The 23,593-nt window shown below is 42.9% G+C and overlaps 1 protein-coding gene across 6 annotated transcripts in view; it reads left to right on the forward strand.

Annotated features, from left to right (window-relative positions):
- The window catches only part of LOC132825897 (receptor-type tyrosine-protein phosphatase alpha-like), a 298,285-nt gene that overhangs the window by 93,004 nt on the left and 181,688 nt on the right, over nt 1-23,593 (forward strand). For 5 of the 6 annotated variants that reach the window (XM_060841716.1, XM_060841555.1, XM_060841887.1 and 2 more), the window contains 2 exons: nt 9,474-9,553; nt 10,143-10,451. In XM_060841716.1, coding sequence (XP_060697699.1) covers nt 9,481-9,553; nt 10,143-10,451 — 382 coding nt within the window. In that variant the 5' untranslated portion in view covers nt 9,474-9,480. Of the gene's footprint in view, nt 1-631; nt 672-9,473; nt 9,554-10,142; nt 10,452-23,593 lie in introns of those variants that run through there. The other variant, XM_060841806.1, reaches the window with a different exon arrangement.

Below are 23,593 nucleotides of genomic sequence, written 5' to 3' on the forward strand. Positions count from 1 at the left end.
AATCAGCGAGTGTCAACATAAAAATTAAACCATCTACTATTACACAATGAATAACTGGCTTCACATAATGAATGCTTTTTCACCTTGTTAACCCGTTACTCTTGCCTCCAGCACTCCATTGTTCATGAAGTTCTTTTCCGATCTGAGTCATGCTCAGCTGAACCTCTTGTTTCACAGAACACAGAATTTAATTCTTTCCCTACCTGTTATACCCTATACACATTCCCATTCCCTCCTTTTATCATTTCGTGATAACCACTGAGATGTGACTACTAACCTTCATAAGACTGACTGCTGGGGGTATTTAAGTAAATTATTGACAAACAGTATACAATGATTAATACAAAAATTACTTGTCCGTTACAGAAAATAGAATTTGAAGAATCCTCCTATGTGGGAAAAAAAAATTCAAAAGTAAAGTTCTTAAATCCACAGTCCTTAATGACCACTCCATCCCACCAAATCAAGTGGAAATGATCCAGTTCTCCAAACGTTCCTTAGTAAAGTCCAACCTGTTTGTCCTTCTGCATCACTCCACGGAGAAATCTGATTTCTTGAATAAGTACAATTAAATGCTTCACAAAAGTGACAACATTTCCGTTCTTGCAGAGATGCTTCAGATGGAGGATACTAGCGCATCTGAGTGTACAGTGCAGCAACTGCAGTTGCAGGTTAGGTGAACGTAGCACTCTTTGCTGCTTCTGCTCCCACTCTGCTATTAAATGTAACAAAGCCAACCGGCTGTTTTGATGTTAGCTTATTCTGGATTAGTGGTGCTGGAAGAGCACAGCAGTTCAGGCAACATCCAATGAGCAGCGAAATCGACGTTTCGGGCAAAAGCCCTTCACCAGGAATAAAGGCAGTGAGCCTGAAGCGTGGAGAGATAAGCTAGAGGAGGGTGGGGATGGGGAGAAAGTAGCATAGAGTACAATGGGTGAGTGGGGGAGGGGATGAAGGTGATAGGTGAGGGAGGAGAGGGTGGAGTGGATAGGTGGAAAAGGAGATAGGCAGGTAGGACAAGTCATGGGGACAGTGCTGAGCTGGAAGTTTGGAACTAGGATGAGGTGGGAGAAAGGGAAATAAGGAAACTGGTGAAGTCCACATTGATGCCCTGGGGTTGAAGTGTTCCGAGGCGGAAGATGAGGCGTTCTTCCTCCAGGTGTCTGGTGGTGAGGGAGCGGCGGTGAAGGAGGCCCAGGACCTCCATGTCCTTGGCAGAGTGGGGGGTGGGAGTTGAAATGATGGACCACAGGGCGGTGTGGTTGATTGTGCGGGTGTCCCGGAGATGTTCCCTAAAGCGCTCTGCTAGGAGGCGCCCAGTCTCCCCAATGTAGAGGAGACCGCATCGGGTGCAACGGATACAATAAATGATATTAGTGGATATGCAGGTAAAACTTTGATGGATGTGGAAGGCTCCTTTAGGGCCTTGGATAGAGGTGAGGGAGGTGGCAGAAATGTCGGGTGGATGATTTGGTTTATGCGAAGTTTTGTAAGGTGGAAGGTGAGCACCAGGGACGTTCTGTCCTTGTTATGGTTGGAGGGGTGTGGTCTGAGGGCGGAGGTGCGGGATACCCGCATCAATCAACCACACCGCCCCGTGGCCCAACATTTCAACTCCCCCTCCCACTCTGCCGAGGACATGGAGGTCCTGGGCCTCCTTCACCGCCGTTCCCTCACCACCAGACGCCTGGTGGAAGAATGCCTCGTCTTCCGCCTCGGAACACTTCAACCCCAGGGCATCAATGTGGACTTCACCAGTTTCCTTATTTCCCCTTCTCCCACCTCATCCCAGTTTCAAACTTCCAGCTCAGCACTGTCACCCTGACTTTTTCGGATTTGTCCAACCTTCCTATCCTCTTTTCCACCTATCCACTCCACCCTCTCCTCCCTGACCTATCACCTTCATCTCCTCCCCCACTCAGCCATTGTACTCTATGCTACTTTCTCCCCACCCCACCCTCTTCTAGCTTATCTCTCCATGCTTCCAGCTCACTGCCTTTATTCCTGATGAAGGGCTTTTGCCCGAAATGTCGATTTCGCTGCTCGTTGGATGCTGCCTGAACTGCTGTGCTCTTCCAGCACCACTGATCCAGAATCTGGTTTCCAGCATCTGCAGTCATTGTTTTTACCGAGATGTGTTGGAGGGCATCTTTAACCAAGTGGGAAGAGAAATTGCGGTCTCTAAAGAAGGAGGCCATCTGGTGTGTTCTGTGGTGGAACTGGCCCTCCTGGGAGCAGATACGGTGGAGGCGGAGGAATTGGGAATACGGGATGGCATTTTTGCAAGAGCTAGGGTGGGAAAAGGTGTAATTCAGGTAGTCGTAAGAGTCGGTGGGTTTGTAAAAAATGTCAATGTCAAGTCGGTCGTTATTAATGGAGATAGATCTAGAAAGGGGAGGGAGGTGTCAGAGATGGTCCAGGTAAATTTAAGGTCAGGTTGGAATGTGTTGGTGAAGTTGATGAATTGCTCAACCTCCTCGTGGGAGCAGGAGGTGGCGCCAATACAGTCATCAATGTAGTGGAGGAAGAGGTGGGGAGTGGTGCTGGTGTAATTGTGGAAGATCAACTGTTCTACGTAGCCAACAAAGAGACAGGCATAGCTGGGGCCCATATGTGTGCCCATGGCTACCCCTTTGGTCTGGAGGAAGTGGGAGGATTCAAAGGAGAATTTGTTAAGGGTAAGGACCAGTTCAGCCAAACGAATGAGTGTGTTGGTGGAAGGGTACTGTTGGCGACGTCCGGAGAGGAAAAAATGGATGGCTTGGAGGCCCTGGTCATGGCGGATGGAGGTCTAGAGGGATTGGATATCCATGGTGAAGATGAGGCGTTTGGGGCCGGGGAAATGGAAGTCTTGGAGGAGGTGGCTCAAACATATGTGGGGAGTTCCTGGACTAGGGGGGATAGGACAGCGTCGAGGTAGGTAGAGATGTGTTCAGTGGGGCAGGAGCATGCTGAGAGAATGGGTTGGCCAGGGTGGTCAGGCTTGTGGATCTTGGGAAGGAGATAGTCCGGGAACCCCGCACTGCCCGGTTCTGAGGTTGGAAGCTGTGAGTGGGAGATCTCCTGAGGTGTAAAGGTTCTGTATGGTCTGGGAGATGATGGTTTGGTGATGGGGGGTGGGGTCATGGTCGAGGGGGTAGTAGGAAGAGGTGCCCTTGAGTTGGCGTTTGGCTTCAGCGGTGTAGAGGTCAGTGCGCCAGACTACCACTGCGCCCGCTTTATCTTCTGGCTTGATGGTGAGGTTGGGATTGGAACAGAGGGAGTGGAGGGCTGTGCGTTGTGAGGGTGAGAGGTTGGAGTGGGGGAGGGGGGTAGACAGGTTGAGGCGGTTAATGTCCCGGTGGCAGTTGGAAGTGAAGAGGTTGAGGGCAGGTAATAGGCCAGCGCGGGGTGTCCAAGTGGATGCAGTGTGTTGGAGGTGAGCGAAGGGGTCCTTGGAAGGTGGGCGGGAATCTTGATGTTAGCTTAGTCAGTGAACCTTCATATTCCTTAAATGATCAAAAGACAAGGTAAAGCTCATGTGGTTTAATGTTGATAGGAAGGCCACTGACGGTGTGTACCGACCTCCTCTTCACTGTTACGTTCTTCACTTTTCATGCTCATGACTGGGGTGCTGATTGCATCCGTTGGATCAGGTTGTGGAGGGGTGTGCGGTGGTCTGAAGGCAAGCTTTACCTGTGCATGGAGAAATTCTAGAGAAGATGTTAGGTGTTGAAAGTATCTTTGCATTTCCTCCCTCATCCCTTCCTTGCCAAGGTGGTTATCCATATGAAGACAGTCACATTAACGACACTAAATTATGCTAGCCTATTTCAACAATCTCCGTCTTGAAGTCTGTTACTCTGTTCGCTATTTATGATATTATCCATAAACTTCTGAATTGTACTGCCTAAATAATTCAGTCAATTCTAAACAATGGTCCTAAAATCAAACCCTCGGAGGACCCTAAGCAGGTTTTCAAAAATTCTTTTCCTTTAACATATTAATACTTGGCTAATGGGAAAGTTGTCAGGAAAAGTATTTCCAAAATCTGGAACAGCAAGAAAACAACAAAATATTTCCTGTGCTTTAGCAATTGTAAAACCAGTTTTAGTTCAGATTTAAATCTCAAATATTCGTGGGAAACAAATGCTGAATATTTTTAAATATGTTCTCCAAATGAAACTTCCTAATTTAAACAGTTGGAATTACATGTTGGCATCTTTGGTAGAGATCAACATTCTTTGAATGTGCTGTATGATTGGAAGATCGCTGTTGCATGATTGGAAGATTGCTGTTGTAACCCCCTTGTTCAAGAAAGGATCAAGACAAAAGATGGAAAATTATAGGCCAATTAGCCTAACCTCGGTTGTTGGTAAAATTCTAGAATCCATCATTAAAGATGAGGTTTCTAAATTCTTGGAAGAGCAGAGTCTGATTAGAACAAGTCAACATGGATTTAGTAAGGGGAGGTCGTGCCTGACAAACCTGTTAGAATTCTTTGAAGAGGTGACAAGTAGGCTAGACCAGGCAAACCCAGTGCAGGAGGTCTAGCTAGACTTCCAAAATGCCTTTGATAAGGTGCCACACGGGAGGCTGCTGAGCAAGGTGAGGGCCCATGGTGTTCGAGGTGAGCTACTGGTATGGATTGAGGATTGGCTGTCTGACAGAAGGCAGAGAACTGGGATAAAAGGTTCTTTTTCGGAACGGCAGCCGGTGACAAGCGGTGTCTCGCAGGGTTCATGTTGGGGCTGCAGCTGTTCACGTTATATATTAATGATCTGGATGAAGGGACTGGGGGCATTCTATCGAAGTTTGCCGATGATACAAAGTTAGGTGGACAGGCAGGTAGTACTGAGGAAGTGGGGAGGCTGCAGAAGGATCTAGACAGTTTGGGAGAGTGGTCCAGGAAATGGCTGATGGAATTCAGTGTGAGCAAATGCGAGGTCTTGCACTTTGGCAAAAAGAATAAAAGCATGGACTACTTTCTAAACGGTGAGAAAATTCGTAAAGCCAAAGTACAAAGGGATCTGGGAGTGCTAGTCGAGGATTCTGTAAAGGTAAACATGCTGGTTGAGTCCATGATTAAGAAAGCGAATGCGATGTTGTCACTTATCTCAAGAGGGTTAGAATATAAAAGCATCGTTGTGCTACTGAGACTTTATTAAGCTCTGGTTAGGTCCCATTTGGAGTACTGTGTCCAGTTTTGTCCCCACACCTCAGGAAGGACGTACTGGCACTGGAGCGTGTCCAGCAGAGATTCACACGGATAATCCCTGGAATGGTTGGTCGAACATATGAGGAACGGCTGAGGATCCTGGGATTGTATTCATTGGAGTTTAGAAGATTAAGGGGAGACTTAATAGAAACTTACAAGATAATACATGGCTCAGAAAGGGTGGAAGCTAGGAAATTGTTTCCGTTAGGCGAGGAGACTAGGACCCGTGGACACAGCCTTAAAATTAGAGGGGGTCAATTCAGAACAGAAATGCAGAGACATTTCTTCAGCCAGAGAGTGGTGGGCCTGTGGAATCCATTGCCGCAGAGTGCAGTGGAGGCCGGGACGCTAAATGTCTTCAAGGCAGAGATTGATAGATTCTTGATGTCACGAGAAATTAAGGGCTACGGGGAGAACGCTGGTAAGTGGAGTTGAATTGCCCATCAGCCATGATTGAATGGTGGAGTGGACTCGATGGGCCAAATGGCCTTACTTCCATTCCTATGTCTTATGGTATGAAGGGGACCAGTGAAGTCTTAACACTAATTAACAGAATTTAAACAGCCCAGCCTCAAGTTCTAATATTCTACAGAAAGTCTTAACAAAACATCATACTAAAAATGCACTCTTCTTTTTGTGAACACTCTGCATTAAAAACACAGCAGCAAAGATATTTTAATAAATACTTTCATCTGGCTAAAGCATGGCCAGTGACCCAACTGTTCTTTTTAAACAGGCATTGTAGAATTTCAAACAAATCAGGAGCTCAAGGCACTCAATCAATTTGTTTTAAGGTTAAAAGTTTGAAAATTTTAAAAAAGAACCTAATGTTGTACAATTTCAATCTAAAAACATCATCTGCCCCATTACATAGCTGCCATAACACATTGAATCGAGATCCTTATTGAAACAAGGCAAAACAGTTACTTGAAAGGGAAGGATGAATTTAGAAGTATTATCACTATCAAGAAAACTGTGCTAAGAAAACTCTTGGAGATAATGGCAGACAAATCCCAGGACCATGCTTGTGTCTCAAAAGAAGTGTCAGTACAGTGAGTATATGTATTGGTTGTAATCTTCCAAAATTCCTTAGATTCTAGAAAAGTAACAGCAGTTTGGGAAATAGCAAATGTTAACTCCTTTTTTGAAGAAAGGATGGAAGTAGAAATTGGGAAATTATATACCTGTCGGTCTGACCTGTGTCACTGGAACATTTCTCAAATTTGTAATCAAGGCTACAGTGTAGCAGGCTGCATGTAGACTCCTGAGCCTGGCGCTCATCCGCTCCTGTTTGCTTTCTTCCTTTTTCTTTCATTTTACATTTGCTCCTTTTATTTCTGTTTTTTTTTCTTTTCTTTCAAGCCTTTTGGTGGCGGGTTAATTGGTGGCGGGTTAATTGGTGGCTTCAGCATGGCAGCAAGAATGGGCCATGTGAGGAATGGTGGCAGCCTCCCAGGTCGAAGGTGGTGGCAGGATTGGAGGCAGCGTCCTCCTAGGCTCCTCTCAGTGATCGGAGCAAGTGATAGTTCTACATCAGCAGTGAGAGCACAGTCTAAGGTGGCCACAGCGGCAAAGCTCCTCCGTCATCAGTCTATGTCAATGATTTGGATGAAGGGTCAGAGTGTGTGGTAGCTAAATTTTCTGATGAAACCAAGGATAGTTAGGAAAGTGGATTGCTGCAAAGAAGTAAAAAGTCTGCAGAAGGTTTTAGACAGAAGTTGGCAAACATGGGCAGATAGTGTAATTTGTCAAATATGAATTTGTCTCTTTTTGTGGTAAGAGTAGAAAAAAGTATACCACTGAAATGAATAGAGAGATTGCAGGAATCAATGGTACAGAGGGATGTGATGGCCCAGCTGTGTGTGCAGTGTCCAAAGTCCTTGTTTACAGTTTGTTTGCAGGTACTTAAAGTGATTAGGAAGGCACATAAAATGTCAAATGTTGCAAGGGAATTGGAATATGAGTAGGCACATTTTAGTGCAGCTGTTAACGAGAAGGTAAAATGTTTACAAATTTATGAGGGGCATGGATAGGATAAATAGGCAAAGTCTTTTCCCTGGGATGGGGGAGTCCAGAACTAGAGGGCATAGGTTTAAGGTGAGAGGGGAAAGATACAAAATAGACCTATGGAGCAACTTTTTCATGTAGTGGGTGGTACGTGTATGGAATGAGCTGCCAGAGGAAGTGGTGGAGGCTGGTACAATTGCAACATCTTAAGAGGCATTTGGATGGGTATATGAATAGGACGGGTTTGGAGGGATATGGGCCAGGTGGTGGTAGGTGGGACTAGATTGGGTTGGGATATCTGGTCGGCATGGATGGGTTGAACCGAAGGGTCTGTTTCCATGCTGTACATCTCTATGACTGTCTCTAGGGTGTTTTGTATAGTTTTTGTCTCAGTTTTAGAATATAGATACAGTTGCTTCAGAAGAACAACACAGGAACTTGACTTATTCCCAGGATGAAGGGCTTATCTGATGATGAAATGTTGAACAGGTTATGCCTATATCCCTTTCAGTTTAGAAAAATGAGAGCTGATTGATTGAAAGAGCGTCCTGGGGAACTATTACGAGGGGACATTTCTTGTTGGGGAGGGGGGAAGAGAACTAGAGGGCAGAATTTAAGAATGGAGCTCATCTTTTTAAATTGATTGCCATTGTGCAATTGTATTTCCCAGCACACAGATGGCTGGGATTTTAAATTTATTCAAGACTGAGTTGAATAGATCTTTGACAAACATGGGAGTCTAGGGCAATGGGGTGCAAACAGGTAAGTAAAGTTGTGACCACAACCAGATCAACCATGATCTTATTGAATAATAGAGCAGGCTTGACAAGCCAAATGATGAGGGCAAAATCGATGGAGATCTTGGATTGCCTAAATGGTATATTTCCTCCAAAACTCACTGGTTCACACATGCTCCCTGGTCTGAATTTTTTTTCCTGAACATTTTAAAATTTTAATTTTCAAATACAATTAAATCCAGTGACCTCATAGGTTATCGCACCTCCAAGAGCATTTTCAGCTATTTCCTTCAAAAGTCTTGAAGGTTTCTGTCTCTACCACCGTTTCAGATAGTGAATTCTAGACCCATCTCAGCTTCAGGATATAAAGCAATGCCATCTCCCTTCTAAGCTTTCTAGGAATTACTTCATTGGCCGAAAAGCTCCTTCATGCAGCCAGTGATAGTGAAAAACACTTCATCATAATTTATTATTTTTATGAAGTAAACTTGACATTTATCAGGCATTTAAAAACTTATCTATGTGCAAGTTTTACTACTTGAGGAATAAACACTCTGAGCTTTTTCGGTTCCTCTTTAAATGTATGGGAAGGAAAAGAGCATAGGCCTCTTCAAAAATGAGGCTGGGGGCGAAATAGTGGAGAACCAGGAGAAATCAGAAGAATTGAACATTTACTGTGAAGATTGATACAAGCATAAGACAATATTCGTATTCAAAAATTGTTGGGTAAGCGAGCATTAAAAGGAGGAGAGGAATCAATGGAGAGAAAAAAAATTAAAGAAAGTAGTGGGTGGCACAGTGGTTAGCATTGCTGCCTCAGCGCCAGAGATCCGGGTTCAATTCCCACCTCAGGCGACTGTGTGGAGTTTGCACGATCTCCCTGTGTCTGCGTGGGTTTCCTCCAGGTGCTCCAGTTTCCTCCCACAGTCCAAAGATGTGCAGGTCAGGTGAATTGGCCGTGCTAAGTTGCCCCTAGTGTTAGGTTAGGGGTATGCATGGGTTACGCTTCGGTGGGTCGGTGTGGACTTGTTGGGCCGAAGGGCCTGTTTCCACACTGTAATGCAATGTAATGTAATCTAATCTAATCTAGTGGGACTAAAGGCTGATAAGTCCCCAGGCCCAATGGGTAACATCCTAGGACATTAAAGGAAATTACCAAGTGTATCCACAAACTCTTAATAATGTCTGAAGAATCTGAAATAATGCAGTGGATACCTCTACACTGACCCAAACAGGCAAATGGAGCCTTGATTTAACATCTCATTTGAAAGAAGAGTGTCACTTTTAAATTTTGTGCTCAAGTGAAATGCTCAAAGCAAATTCTTAATTGTAGAAAAAGTTGCCTTGTTAATAAATTGCTGTGTACTGAATAGTAATTTTGACATTTAACATTTAACATTTGTTTATTTTCTTGGTTAAAAAGAATCTCGAACTTAGATGCAAATGCATTAGCTTATATTTTAGTCTGCTTAAGCAATTGAGAATTGTGCTGCATGAAATACTTAATATATTGTTTTGACTTTTACTTCCAGCTTTACCATGGATGTCTGGTTTCTAGTTTTGCTGCTGTCATGCAGTGGTTTAACATGTCTCCAAGCACAGAACACGACAGGTAGGAAATCAAAACTAATGTGTAATTGGAGACAACATAGTGTGACAATGAGGCACTTCACTCCATTTCCAATCTGTAAATCGGGAATCACTTCATAAATTAATTGTGCAATAAAGTTTTCGTCATTACATGTTAAATAATTAAGTAGATTTTTAAAGATAAATTTAAATCAGTTTATAAATCAAATTCCAATAGTAGCATACACCTTTTAATATTTCATATAGCAATCCTATACCATAGGTTCCACGGACTTGGATTTGAAATTTCTTTTAAATTATCAATTCCAGAGCTCTTAGCACGAGGTATACCAGTGAGTCAACTGAGTATTTCTTTACTTGCAGCTATTTTTGCACAAATTTGAAGGTTGTGATTTGCATATTCTGAGTGTGGCCAAACAAAGTTGAATTTACTTTGTGCATCTATAATGGATACAGTGTAGTATTGGTGTGTGATATGAAAGCCCTTTTTTCAATGTGATACTTGTATTCCCTTTTTTTATTTCTCTTTCACTGCTTCATGCATGTAAAATGTTTTTTTTAAATGCATGCCCTTAGCCAGTTTCAGTTTTTGATCTACTTTTTGCTTTTAGTTTCACCTTCTGCCACTACCATCTCCACTCCAAGTTTAACAAATTCAAGTTTACCAGGAAGAAATACTACTGCTCAGATTACTCCCAACCCAGGATCAACCTCAATTATCGGAGACGATTCACCAATGTCTAATGTAACGGATGCTGCCAGTGAGAATTCTACACTAGCTACAACTGAAACAACAGTTAAGACCTTGCAAGACGTGACTCCAAACATTGCAAATTTCAATGCAACATCTAATCCAGCCATCACATCGAAAGAAAAAATAAATGGGTCGTCAGTCGAAACCACTGCTGTCCCTACATCAGGTAGAGCAAGTTTCATCCTGCCATTTTATTCAGTTTTATTTTGCTTGGAAATTGCTAAGAATGTGTCACGTTTGAAAAAATGAAATTTCTTACATTGAATTGTTGCAGAAATATGAATATCTTTATTTTTAAAAAATTAGTTTTAAAAATAAAATATTGCCATAAATTTGACTTCCTCAATGATGAATATGCATGGGTTTCATTTATCACACACTAACCTAGTGCTTGTATGAATGTATAGTAGGTAATCATTGCAGTTGTTGTAAAGTATAAATGTTTGTTTTGAAGAATGTACACAGAGTTCTTTATTACAATGTACCTCTAATTACTATAGATTGTAGACTTTCTGGTTCTGGAATTCCTGGTCAGTTACTGGTGTCTCCATGGTGTCCCCATAGAAGTAAGATGTAGGTAGCAAAACCCACCTTGCATTCACAAACTGTCTATTATGGTGGTGCACACTCATTCAATCTCTCTCACTCTCGCTCAACACCCACTCCCACCCCCTCCTCTCAAGAAAGTGTAATTCATAGCCCTTCAAGATTCATGAACCATACTCTGGATACTGGCATTCCTAAATACAAGCAGTTTTACCCATGCTCCACAAAACCCAATGGTAGCCCATTTTTACCCACGCACTTCAAGTAGCCCTTCATCTACTCCATATCACTTTATAGAACATTCATGCCCATTCAATCGTCTACGTTCTGTACAAAACCAATGAACCTTATAGTGACAGTGGTGTTTGTGGAAATATATGGCTGCCCCAGTACCATTAGGATATTGTCAATCAGTGGATGTCATTGTTGAAAATTATCCAAGTGTGTTCTATTTACAAAAGCCTGGACAAATTTAACTCTACAATTAGTACCTCATCAGTCTGCTTTCAAACATTAGCAAAATGATGGAAAGGTTCATACACAGATTTAACACAGATTGACTCAACAAAAACCTGTTCACTGGTGCTCAGTCTGGGTTCAGCCCAGCCCACTCTGCTCCTGACCTCATTACAGCTGTAGTCCAAACATGGATAAAGGATCTAACCTTGAGGGGAAGTAAGGAATAACTGCCCTTGGTATCAAGATAGTACTTAACTGAGTGCATATCAAGGAGCCCTTACAAAGTCGGAGTTAGTGGGAATAGGGGAACACTCCTAGATGGAGTCCTACCAACACACAGCAAATGGTGGTGGTTGTTGCCAATCACCTGTGCAACAGTACTTCTCTGCAGATGTTCCTCAGGGTAGTGTACTAGGCTCAGTCCTCTCCAGCTGTTTAATTAGTGATGTTCCCTCCAAGATTAGGTTGGAAGTGGGGATGTTCACTGTTGATTACAGAATGTTCGAGTAAAAAATGAGGTCTGCAGATGCTGGAGATCACAGCTGAAAATGTGTTGCTGGTTAAAGCACAGCAGGTTAGGCAGCATCTCAGGAATAGGGAATTCGACATTTCGAGCATAAGCCCTTCATCAGGAATGAGAGAGAGTAGCCAAGCAGGCTAAGATAACTCACTGAAATCCTTGTAGAGGGAGGAAGAGAGCTTCTTCAAGGAAGGCATCCTTGCAAGAGGATTCGCAGTAGGTTAAAATCTTCACTGAAATCCTTGTAGAGGGAGGAAGCACTGAAATCCTTGTAGAGGGAATGTTAGCAATATTAACAACTCCTTTTGATGTTGGAATTTGTGTTAAAATGCAGCAAATCAGTCCAGTGTTCAGACTTGGACGGGTTAATAGCAAGTGACCTTGTTCTTCACAAATACCAGAGAATGATTGTATCCAACAAGATAGCATCCAGACATCTTTCTTTCCATGTTTCTAGCCCACCATCCAACTGCAGTTGAGAGATCAGGTACTCTGCAGTAAGTAACACCCCTTGTTACTCCCAAAGCTTGTTCATTATTGCTTAGAGTCATAGAGATGTACAGTATGGAAACAGACCCTTCAGTCCAACCTGTCCACGCCGACCAGATATCCCAATCCAATCTAGTCCCACCTGCCACCATCCGGTCCATAACCCTCCAAACCCTTCCTATTCATATACCCATCCAAATGCCTCTTAAATGTTGCAATTGTACCAGCCTCCACCACTTCCTCTGGCAGGTCATTCCATACACGTACCATCCTCTGCGTGAAAAAGTTGCCCCTTAGGTATCTTTTATATCTTTCCCCTCTCACCCTAAACCTATATCCTCTAGTTCTGGACTCCCCGATCCCAGGGAAAAGACTTTGTCTATTTATCCTATCCATGCTCCTCATAATTTTGTAAACTTCTATAAGGTCTTCCCTCAGCCTCCAATGCTCCAAGGAAAACAGCCCCAGCCTGTTCAGCCTCTCCCTATAGCTCAAATCCTCCAACCCTGGCAGCATCCTTGTAAATCTTTTCTGAACCCTGTCAAGTTTCACAACATCTTTCCGATAGGAAGGAGACCAGAATTGCACGCAATATTCCAACAGTGGCCGAATCAATGTCCTGTACAGCCGCAACATGACCTCATAACCCCTGTACTCAATACTCTGACCAATAAAGGAAAGCATACCAAAAGCCTTCTTCACTATTCTATCTATCTGCGAGTCCACTTTCAAGGAGCTATGTACCTGCACATCAAGGTCCCTTTGTTCAGCAACACTCCTTAGGACCTTACCATTAAGTATATAAGTCCTGCTAAGATTTGCTTTCTCAAAATGCAGCACCTCGCATTTATCTGAATTAAACTCCATCTGCCACTTCTCAGCCCATTGGCCAATCTGGTCCAGTTCCTAGCAGTAAGAGCTGCTTTTTTGTTTGAGGTATTTTAGGTGCTGGAGGTGATTTCCTCTATTTCCAAGAGCTGCAATTACTGTTTTACATGCTGTTGCATTGTTTTGGAACTTTGGAAAAAAAAGTCAAAACAATAGCAGTTTTAAAAGGGAGAAGAGTAGACAAAGGAAGCACATGGTGAGGACAGTGCAGGAGAGAGAGAGAGAACCTGCACAGTTATTGCCTTTGCTGTTTGTGAATTCATGTGTTGCTGGACATCAGTGTGCATCTGGAAAAATTAACAAACAGTGAATTTCACACCTAATCTTGGAGGAACTGGTTTGGGCGAAGTTCACAACACAGAATCAGATAAGTTAATTGTTGTTTTACGTCTGTCCAAGAGCGAGACTGTATTAGTGAGTACAGTGGGTTCTTTCTTGATTATATTTTTTTGGAGATAAGTCTCTTGATTAAACTTAAAATATAAGCCATAGTTCTTAATTTAACCTGATGCAGTGTTTTGAAGAGGAATAAGACGGTGTTATTTTCTGGGTCTGTAGATTGTGAAGGAGCAAAAATGGCCTTTGCAGTGATACGTACTTCTTGTCGGATGTGGGAGTTTAAAGAGTTTAAGGATTACTACGGATTATATCTGCCATAAATGCTGTTGGATGTGAATCTTATCAGATCAGATCGAATGGATCGGTTGTAGAGACAGATAGAAGCAATGAGGAATTTGCAACAGCAACAGTATGTGATGGATGGCAGTTATAGGAAAGGGGGAAAAGTCTCAGATACAATCACATAGATGGGTTAACTCCAGGAAGGGTAAGAGTGGTCGGCACCTAGGGCAGGAGTCTTTTGTGGATATACCCATTTCAAACAGGTAGGCTGTTTTGGAAAATGATGGGGGTGATGGATTCTCAGGAGAACGTAGCACGAACAGCCAAGTTTCTGGTATTGAGACTGGCTCTAATGCTCTTGAGGGGTACGTCAGCTTCCAAGATATCAATTGTGTTAGGGGATTCTGTAGTCTGAGGAACAGACAAACGTTTCTGTGGCCAGCAGAGAGAAAGCAAAATGGTGTGTTGTTTCTCTGGTGCCAGGATCAAGGGTGTCTCAGAGAGGGTGCAGAATGTTGTCACGGGGCACAGGGGCCAGCAAGAGGTCATTGTCCACATTGGAACCAACGATATAGGAAGGGAAAAGGTTGAGATTCTGAAGGGAGATTACAGAGAGTTAGGCAGAAATTTAAAAAGGATGTCCTCAAGGGTAGTAATATCTGGATTACTGCCAGTGCTACGAGCTAGTGAGGGCAGGAATAGGAGGTTAGAGCAGATGAATGCATGGCTGAGGAGCTGGTGTCTGGGAGAAGGATTCACATTTTTGGATCATTGGAATCTCTTTTGGGGTAGATGTGACCTGTACAAGAAGGACGGATTGCACCTAAATTGGAAGGGGGCTAATATACTGGCAGGGAAATTTGCTAGAACTGATCGGGAGGATTTAACCTAGTAAGGTGGGGGTTGGGACCCAGGGAGATAGTGAGGAAAGAGATCAATCTGAGACTGGTACGGTTGAGAACAGAAGTGAATCAAACTGTCAGGGCATGCTGGGACAAGGTAGGACGAATAAATTAAACTGCATTTATTTCAATGCAAGGGGTCTAACAGGGAAGACAGATGAACTCTGGGGATGGTTAGGTACATGGGACTGGGATATCATAACAATTACAGAAACATGGCTCAGAAATGGGCAGGATTGTCGGCTTAATGTTCCAGGATACAAATGCTACCGGAAGGATAGAAAGAGAGGCAAGAGAGGAGGGGGAGTGGCATTTTTGATAAGGGACAGCATTACAGCTGTGCTGAGGGAGGATATTCCTGGAAATACATCCCAGGGAAGTTATTTGGGTGGAACTGAGAAATGAGGATGATCACCTTATAGTATAGACCTCCTAATAGTCAGAGGGAAATTGAGAAACAAACTTGTAAGGAGATCTCAGCTATCTGTAAGAATAATAGAGTAGTTATGGTAGGGGATTTTAACTTTCCAAACATCGACTGGGACTGCCATAGTGTTAAAAGTTTAGATGGAGAGGAATTTGTTAAGTGCATACAAGAAAGTTTTCTGAGAGAAGGTGCAAAACTTGACCTACTCTTGGGAAATAAGGTAGGGCAGGTAACTGAGGTATCAGTGGCGGAGCACTTTGGGGCAAGCAACCACAATTCTATTGGTTTTAAAATAGTGATGGAAAAGGATAGGAATGATCTAAATGTTCAAGTTCTAAATTGGAGAAAGGACAATTTTGACGTATTAGGCAAGAACTTTCGAAAGCTAATTGGAGGCAGATGTTTGCAAGTAAAGGGATGGCTGGAAAATGGGAAGTCTTCAGAAATGAGATATCAAGAATCCAGAACAAGTATATTCCTGTCCGGGTGAAAGGAAAGGCTGGTAGGTATAGGGAATGCTGGATGACGAAAGAAATTGAGGGTTTGGTTAAGAAAAAGAAGGAAGCATATGTCAGGTATGGACAGAATAGATCAAGTGAATCCTTAGGTGAGTGTAAAGGAAGTAGGAGTACACTTAAGAGGGAAATCAGGAGGACAAAAAGGGGACATGAGATAGCGTTGGCAAATAGAATTAAGGAGAATCCAAACGGTTTTTAGAAATATATTCAGGACAAAAGGGTAACTAGGGCGAGAATAGGGCCCCTCATAGATCAGCAAGGCGGCCTTTATGTGGAGCCACAGGAAATGGGGGAGATACTAAATGAATATTTTGCAACAGTATTTACTGTGGAAAAGGATATGGAAGATATAGACTGTAGGGAAATAGATGGTGACATCTTGCAAAATGTCCATATTACAGAGCAGGAAGTGCTGGATGTCTTGAAACGGTTAAAAGTGGATAAATCCCCAGGACCTGATCAGGTGTACCAGAGACCTCTGTGGGAAGCTAGAGAAGTGATTGCTGGTCCTCTTGCTGAGATATTTGTATCATCGATAGACACAAGGAAGAAGGGTGGTAAAGACAAGCCAGGGAACTATAGACCGGTGAGCCTGACTTCAGTGGTGGGCAAGTTGTTGGAGGGAATCCTGAAGGACAAGATGTACATGAATTTGGAAAGGCAAGGACTGTTTCAGGATAGTCAACATGGCTTTGAACGTGGGAAATCATGTCTCACAAACTTGATTGAGTTTTTTGAAGAAGTAACAAAGAAGATTGATGAGGGCAGAGCAGTAGATGTGATGTGACTTCAGTAAGGCGTTTCACAAGGTTGCCCAAGGGGGACTGATTAGCAAGGTTAGATCTCATGGAATATAGGGAGAACTAGCCAATTGGATACAGAACTGGCTCAAAGATAGAAGACAGAGGGTGGTGGTTGAGGTTTATAGATTAGATTAGATTAGATTACTTACAGTGTGGAAACAGGCCCTTCGGCCCAACAAGTCCACACTGACCCGCCGAAGCGCAGCCCACCCATACCCCTACATTTACCCCTTTACCTAATGCTACGGGCAATTTAGCATGGCCAATTCACCTGACCTGCACATCTTTGGACTGTGGGAGGAAACCAGAGCACCTGGAGGAAACCCACGCAGACACAGGGAGAATATGCAAACTCCACACTGTCAGTCGCCTTAATCGGGAAATGAACCGGGGTCTCTGGCGTTGTGAGGCAGCAGTGCTAACCACTGTGCCACCGTGCTGCCCACTAACAGGCCCTTCGGCCCAACAAGTCCACACCGACCCATCAAAGCGCAACCCACTCAGATCTGTTCTTCTACATTTACCCTTTCACCTAACACTACAACACATGGCCAATTCACCTAACCTGCACACTTTTGGACTGTGGAATCAAACCGGAGCACCCAGAGGAAATCCACGCTGACACGGGGAGTGTGAACAAACTCCACACAGTCAGTCGCCTGAGGCGGGAACTGAACCCGGGTCTCTGGCGGTTGTTTGTCAGACTGGAGGCCTGTGACCAGTGGAGTGCCACAAGGATCGGTGCTGGGTCCTCTACTTTTTGTCATTTACATAAACGATTTGGATGCGAGCATAAGAGGTATAGTTAGTTAGTTAGTTTGCAGATGACACCAAAATTGGAAGTGTAGTGGACAGCAAAGAGGGTTACCTCAGATTATTGCTTATGTACAAGTCAAGTGTATGATGGAAAACTCTACAGTTGCCAGGATCTATGTAGCTTTAACAGCACTCCTGCAGCTCAACACTATCTAGGATTAAAAGCCCACTTGATGGGCACATTCTCAGAGGTTTTCACTATTCACTCCCTTCGCCATCAATACTCAGTTACAGCAGTGTGCCCTTGCTACAAGATGCACTGCAAAAATCACCAAGGCTTCTTGGTAGCATTGCTGAAGACCATAAGACATAAGAGTGGAAGTAAGGCTTACAACCTCTACCACTCCAAAGCTGTAGGATAGCAGAAGCATAGAAACACCACCATCTGCAAGAGCACTTCTAAGCCACGTGCTCTCTTGACTTGGAACGATGTTGCTATTCTTTCACTGTTGCTGGATCGAAGTCCTGGAACTTCCCGCATGACAGCACATAGCGTGGAACAGTGGCAACAGTTCTCGGAGCCAACTCACCGCCACTCTCTGAAGCATAGTTTTAAGACCATTAGAGACCATAAGACATAGGAATGGAAGCAAGGCCATTCGGCGGAATGAGTCCACTTGGCCATTCAGTCATGGCCGACTTGCATTTCAACATCATTTACCCCATTCTACCTGTAATTTTGGTGTGTGTAATAAGTGCTGGCCTCACCTCCTGTGTCTACATTGCCATGAATAAATTTTCAAGATTTAACAACCGCTATTCAGAGCTTTCTTAAAAATAGTTGTGCTACTACAGACCTAATGCAGGCATCAATCAACGAGATGTTTAAATTAGCAGTAGCAGAAATTAAGCAATTGATACGCCTTTACAAAATAGAACAATGAAGAAAGATTATAATGTTATCCATTCTCTGCACCTGTCTTAATAAACCCATTGGTCTTGGCTCATAGCCATGGTTATTCATAATTGCTTGTCTGAAGTGCAGAGGAGGGAAACATTGGTTTGACAGCTCAGTCTCTGTGTTGCTTTACTGCTGCTTTTTCTCCAAAGTTATGGCAATGATTATGCAAATAAGACTTAATTGTGAAATGTTTTGGTCTATTCTGAGATCTGAAATGGCAATATAGAAGTGAAATCCTTTCCCCCCCAAACAATTAATAAGGAGGAGGAAATATTGATGTTGCATGAAGTTTCTGATCATGAGGGTCATTCAGACTTGCTGGTTACAATTGAACATATTTACATTTGACGATCTGGGCTTACTTTTATGAATCACACTGAATTATTATTAATGCAGCTGACACAGATTTCCCATTTTGAGTCATATATAATGTTTAAAACATAGTGAATCTTAATATGGCACAATGCATGCTCAATGTTCTTATACATTACTAACAAAATGGATTAAGTTGTAAGTTTGCTCACTGAGTTGGTAGATTTGTTCTCAGATATCTCGTCACCATGCCAGGTAACATTATGATGAAGCGCTGGTGTTCTGTCCTGCTTGCTTTGTATCTGTCTGGTCAGTTGCAGTGGGTGATAGCACTTCTGGTTCTTTTTCTGAGAGGTTAGTAAATAGGATCCAAATCAATATGTTTGTTATGGGGGTCCGGTTTGAAAGCCAGACCTCTGGGAATTCTCGTATGTGTCTTTGTTTAGCCTGTCCCAGGATATATGTATTGTCCCAATCAATTTGGATTCCCTTCAGGTCCCCTTACTCAGTCGTTAAACTCCCAAAATTCTGTGAGATGTGGTCAGGACATGTGGAACATCTCTCCACACGGTGGTTGGATGAGTATTCTGTAGGCTGTGGGTCGTGTTTTCTCTTGTGTAAGTCCTCAGAGTATGTGTTATCCTTCAGTCCTGTTTAGACAGAGATGCTGGAACTTTCTAAGATTTTGGTTAGGACACACTTAAGTTTCATGTTCAGTTCTGGTTACCACATTACAGGTAGAATGTGGAGACTTTGGAGAGAGTGCAAGAAGAAGGATACCAGAATGTTACTTGGATTAGTGGGTATGAGCTATTTGGAGAGGCTAGAAAAACTAATTTTCAGTGGCAAAGGCTGAGGATTGATTTGCTTGAAGTCGACAAAATTGAGATGCAGTGATAGGGTTGACCATCAGAATGTTTTTCCCAAAGTTGAAATATCATATTCTAGGGGGCATGCCTTTAAGGTGAGAGGGGGATAGTTCAAAAGTGATGTGAGGGACAAATCTTTAAAACAGAGGGGTATGAGTATGGAATGTGCTGCCAGTGGTGGTGATAGAACTAGATACCACAGGGGCGATTAAGGGACTCTCTGATAAGCACATGAATATGCAGAAAATGGAGAGATATGGAACAAGGACATGCAGAAGGGATTAGTTTAATTTGACATCATGTTCAGCACAAAATTGTGCACTGAAGAGTCTGTTTCTTTGCTGTATTGTTCTCTGTTCAATGTTCTGATGTATCATTGTAGCATAGAACTTGTGCTTTGTCTTTTCTTCCTCCAAGTTTTGACCTTTTCTAAGTATGCCTCAATTATACGGTTTTCTGACTAATTTACTCACGTAGTGGAAAAAAATACATTGCCCTTTTGATCCCTGGACAGGAAACTTTGTTTGAATGTGTACATTTTTATCTACCCCTCATCTGGCTGGTATTACCAGCTGGGAAATAAAAAGGGAACCCTTGATCTTGAATTCTGTACCATATGTGATCTGCCTTCTGATGGACTCTGTTGTCTCCTTGATGAGTTATTGGCTGTCATTGTCTCCCTTGGCAATTTGGAACTGTCTCTGTTGGTAGGGCTAATTTAGCTTCAGTATTTGAAAAGCATTGTCCTTTCTGGCTTGGAATCAACAGCTTTTATTTTAAAGAGAATCCCTTTTCTCACAACTGAGATGTACTCCTGGTCAAAAGTTTGGATTAAAATAATGACCCTTCAGTGTTCATTTGTGTTCTTTAATAAGATGTAGGAGCAGAAACAGACCATTCAGCTTGCTGTCATTCAGTAAGATAATAGCTGATCTGTTAATCTTCATCTCCACTTTGCTGCCTTCTCCCCATAACCCTTTACTCCCTAAATCCCTAGATTTCCCTAGACTGTAGGGAAATAGATGGTGACATCTTGCAAAATGTCCAGATTACAGAGGAGGAAGTGCTGGATGTCTTGAAACAGTTAAAGGTGGATAAATCCCCAGGACCTGATCAGGTGTACCTGAGAACTCTGTGGGAAGCTAGAGAAGTGATTGCTGGGCCTCATGCTGAGGTATTTGTATCATTGATAGATACAGGTGAGGTGCCGGAAAACTGGAGGTTGGCAAACGTGGTGCCACTGTTTAAGAAGGGTGGTAAAGACAAGCCAGGGAACTATAGACCGGTGAGCCTGACCTCAGTGGTGGGCAAGTTGTTGGAGGGAATCCTGAAGGACAAGATGTACATGTATTTGGAAAGGCAAGGACTGTTTCAGGATAGTCAACATGGCTTTGTGTGTGAGAAATCATGTCTCACAAACTTGATTGAGTTTTTTGAAGAAGTAACAAAGAAGATTGATGAGGGCAGAGCAGTAGATGTGATCTATATGGACTTAGTAAGGCGTTCAACAAGTTTCCCCATGGGAGACTGATTAGCAAGGTTGGATCTCATGGAATACAGGGAGAACTAGCTATTTGGATACAGAACTGGCTCAAAGTTAGAAGACTGAGGGTGGTGGTGGAGGGTTGTTTTTTAAATTGGAGGCCTGTGACCAGTGGAGTGTCACAAGGATCGGTTCTGGGTCCTCTACGTTTTGTTATTTACATAAATGATTTGGATGCGAGCATAAGAGGTACAGTTTGTAAGTTTGCAGATGACATCAAAATTGGAGGTGTAGTGGACAGTGAAGAGGATGACAACAGGATCTGGACCAGATGGGCCAATGGGCTGAGAAGTGGCAGATGGAGTTTAATTCAGAGAAAAGCAAGGTGCTGCATTTTGGGAAAGCAAATCTTAGCAGGACTTATACACTTAATGGTAAGGTCCTAGGGAGTGTTGCTGAACAAAGAGACCTTGGAGTGCAGGTTCATAGCTCCTTGAAAGTGGAGCCGCAGGTAGATAAGATAGTGAAGAGGCGTTTGGTATGCTTTCCTTTCTTGGTCAGAGTATTGAGTACAGGAATTGGGAGGTCATGTTGCAGCTGTACAGGACATTGGTTCGGCCACTGTTGGAATATTGCATGCAATTCTGGTCTTCTTCCTATCAGAAAGATGTTCTGAAACTTGAAAAGGTTCAGAAAAGATTTACAAGGATGTTGCCAGGTTGGAGGATTTGAGCTATAGGGAGAGGCTGAACAGGCTGGGGCTGTTTTCCCTGGAGTGTCAGAGGCTGTGGGGTGACCTTATAGAGGTTTACAAAATTATGAGAGGCATGGATAGGATAAATAGACAAAGCCTTTTCCCTGGGGTCAGGGAGTCCAGAACTAGAGGGCATAGGTTTGGGGTGAGAGGGGAAAGATATAAAAGAGACCTAAGGAGCAACTTTTTCACGCAGAGGATGGTATGTGTATGGAATGAGTTGCCAGAGGATGTGGTGCAGGCTGGTACAAATGCAACATTTAAGAGGCATTTTAATGGATATATGAATATGAAGAGTTTGGAGGGATATGGGCTGGGTGCTGGCAGGTGGGACTAGGTTGAGTTGGTATATCTGGTCGGGATGGATGGGTTGGACCGAAGGGTATGTTTCCATGCTATATATCTCTCGGACTCTATGACTCTAAATGATTAAAATTTTGTCTCTCAGCCTTGAACATACATAACAACACAGACCTTACAGCCCTCTGCAGTAAAACATTCTCCAGCTTCACTCCCCTCAGAGAAGAAATTCCTCAGCATCTCTGTCTTTACAATGCAACCCTTTTTTCTGAGTTTATTCCTTCTGATCCTACGCTATGCCACAAGAGGAAACAATCTTTCCATATCTACCCTGTCAAATCTCCTAAGAATCTTGTATGTCTCAATAAGGTGGTCTCTCATTTTTCAAAATTCCAGTGAGAACAGGCCCAATCTATTCCACCTCTGTCCACAAGACAGCCTGTCCAACCCAGAATCAGCCTGGTGAGCCTTCTCTGGACTGTCTGCAATGCCAGTGTATCTTTCCCTGGATAAGGAGCCTAAAATTGTTTGGTATTCCAGCTATGGTGTGACTAGTGACTTGTATAGTTTTTAAGAAGACTCTGCTACGTTTCTCTTTGAAATAAAGGTCAACATTATATTGACTTTCTCTAATAGCTGCTGAAAGTGGATGCTATTTTTTTTTGTGATTTATGCTCGAGGACTCCCACATCCCTCTGGGCTGTAGATTTCTGAATCGGTACAGGCTGAAACTGTGGTTATTGGGCATTGAAATGTAAATATAATATGATACTGCACAAATAGAAGTAAAGATTAACTGCAGTTCCTACCTTTCACCTAAAACAAAGGGCAAGAAGTGCCATTCGGCTTTTCTGACTTGCTTCATCTTTTAATCAGATCATACCTGATCTGATTATAACCTCAGATCAACATTCCTGTGGACACTTGATGAACTTTGATCTCTTTGCTCGGTAAGTACCTGCCTTAAATTATTCAAAAGCGCTGCTTCCTTCACCTTTTCTAGGAAGACGCATGATCTTCTGAGAGATTTACTTTTGCCTCATTTCTCTTTAAATGATAACCCATAATTTTTAAACAATAAGCCCTTGTTTTAGATTCTCCCATAAGAGGAAACATCCTCTGCATATTTTCACTGTGAAGGCCTTTCAGTATATTTTACGTTTCAGTCAAGTCACCTCTTGCACTTGAAAACTCCAATGGATGCAAGCCTATTTTGTCCAAACTTTCCTCATCAGACAAACTGCACATTCCAGTATTCGTCTAAAGAATTTCTTTGAATAAGGGATACATTTATATATTTTAAATGAGGTGATCAGTATTGTGCACAGTGCTCCATTAAGCAGTCTTACCAGTGCATGTGTATTTAAAGCATAACATCCTTTTTTATATATATTCAATTCCACTGGCAGTAAAGTTTTCTAATTACTTGCTGCCTTTTTTGATTCATGAATAAGGATACCCATATTCCTCTTCGTCTCAGAGCCTTGTGTTTTCACACCATTTTGATAATGTGCTATTTTTACTTTCCTGCCAAAATTGGTAACTTCACATTTTGTCAGATCTTTGCCCACACATTTTATCTATATCTGGGATTACTGGGCTAATGGTAGGCTACTTGGTAGTGTGGATGAGCAGAGGGATCTTGGTGTCCATGTACACAGATCTCTGAAAGTTGCCACCCAGGTAAATAGTGCTGTGAG

The sequence above is a fragment of the Hemiscyllium ocellatum genome, chromosome 1 (assembly GCF_020745735.1).
Source record: "Hemiscyllium ocellatum isolate sHemOce1 chromosome 1, sHemOce1.pat.X.cur, whole genome shotgun sequence".
Lineage (NCBI taxonomy): Eukaryota > Metazoa > Chordata > Chondrichthyes > Orectolobiformes > Hemiscylliidae > Hemiscyllium > Hemiscyllium ocellatum.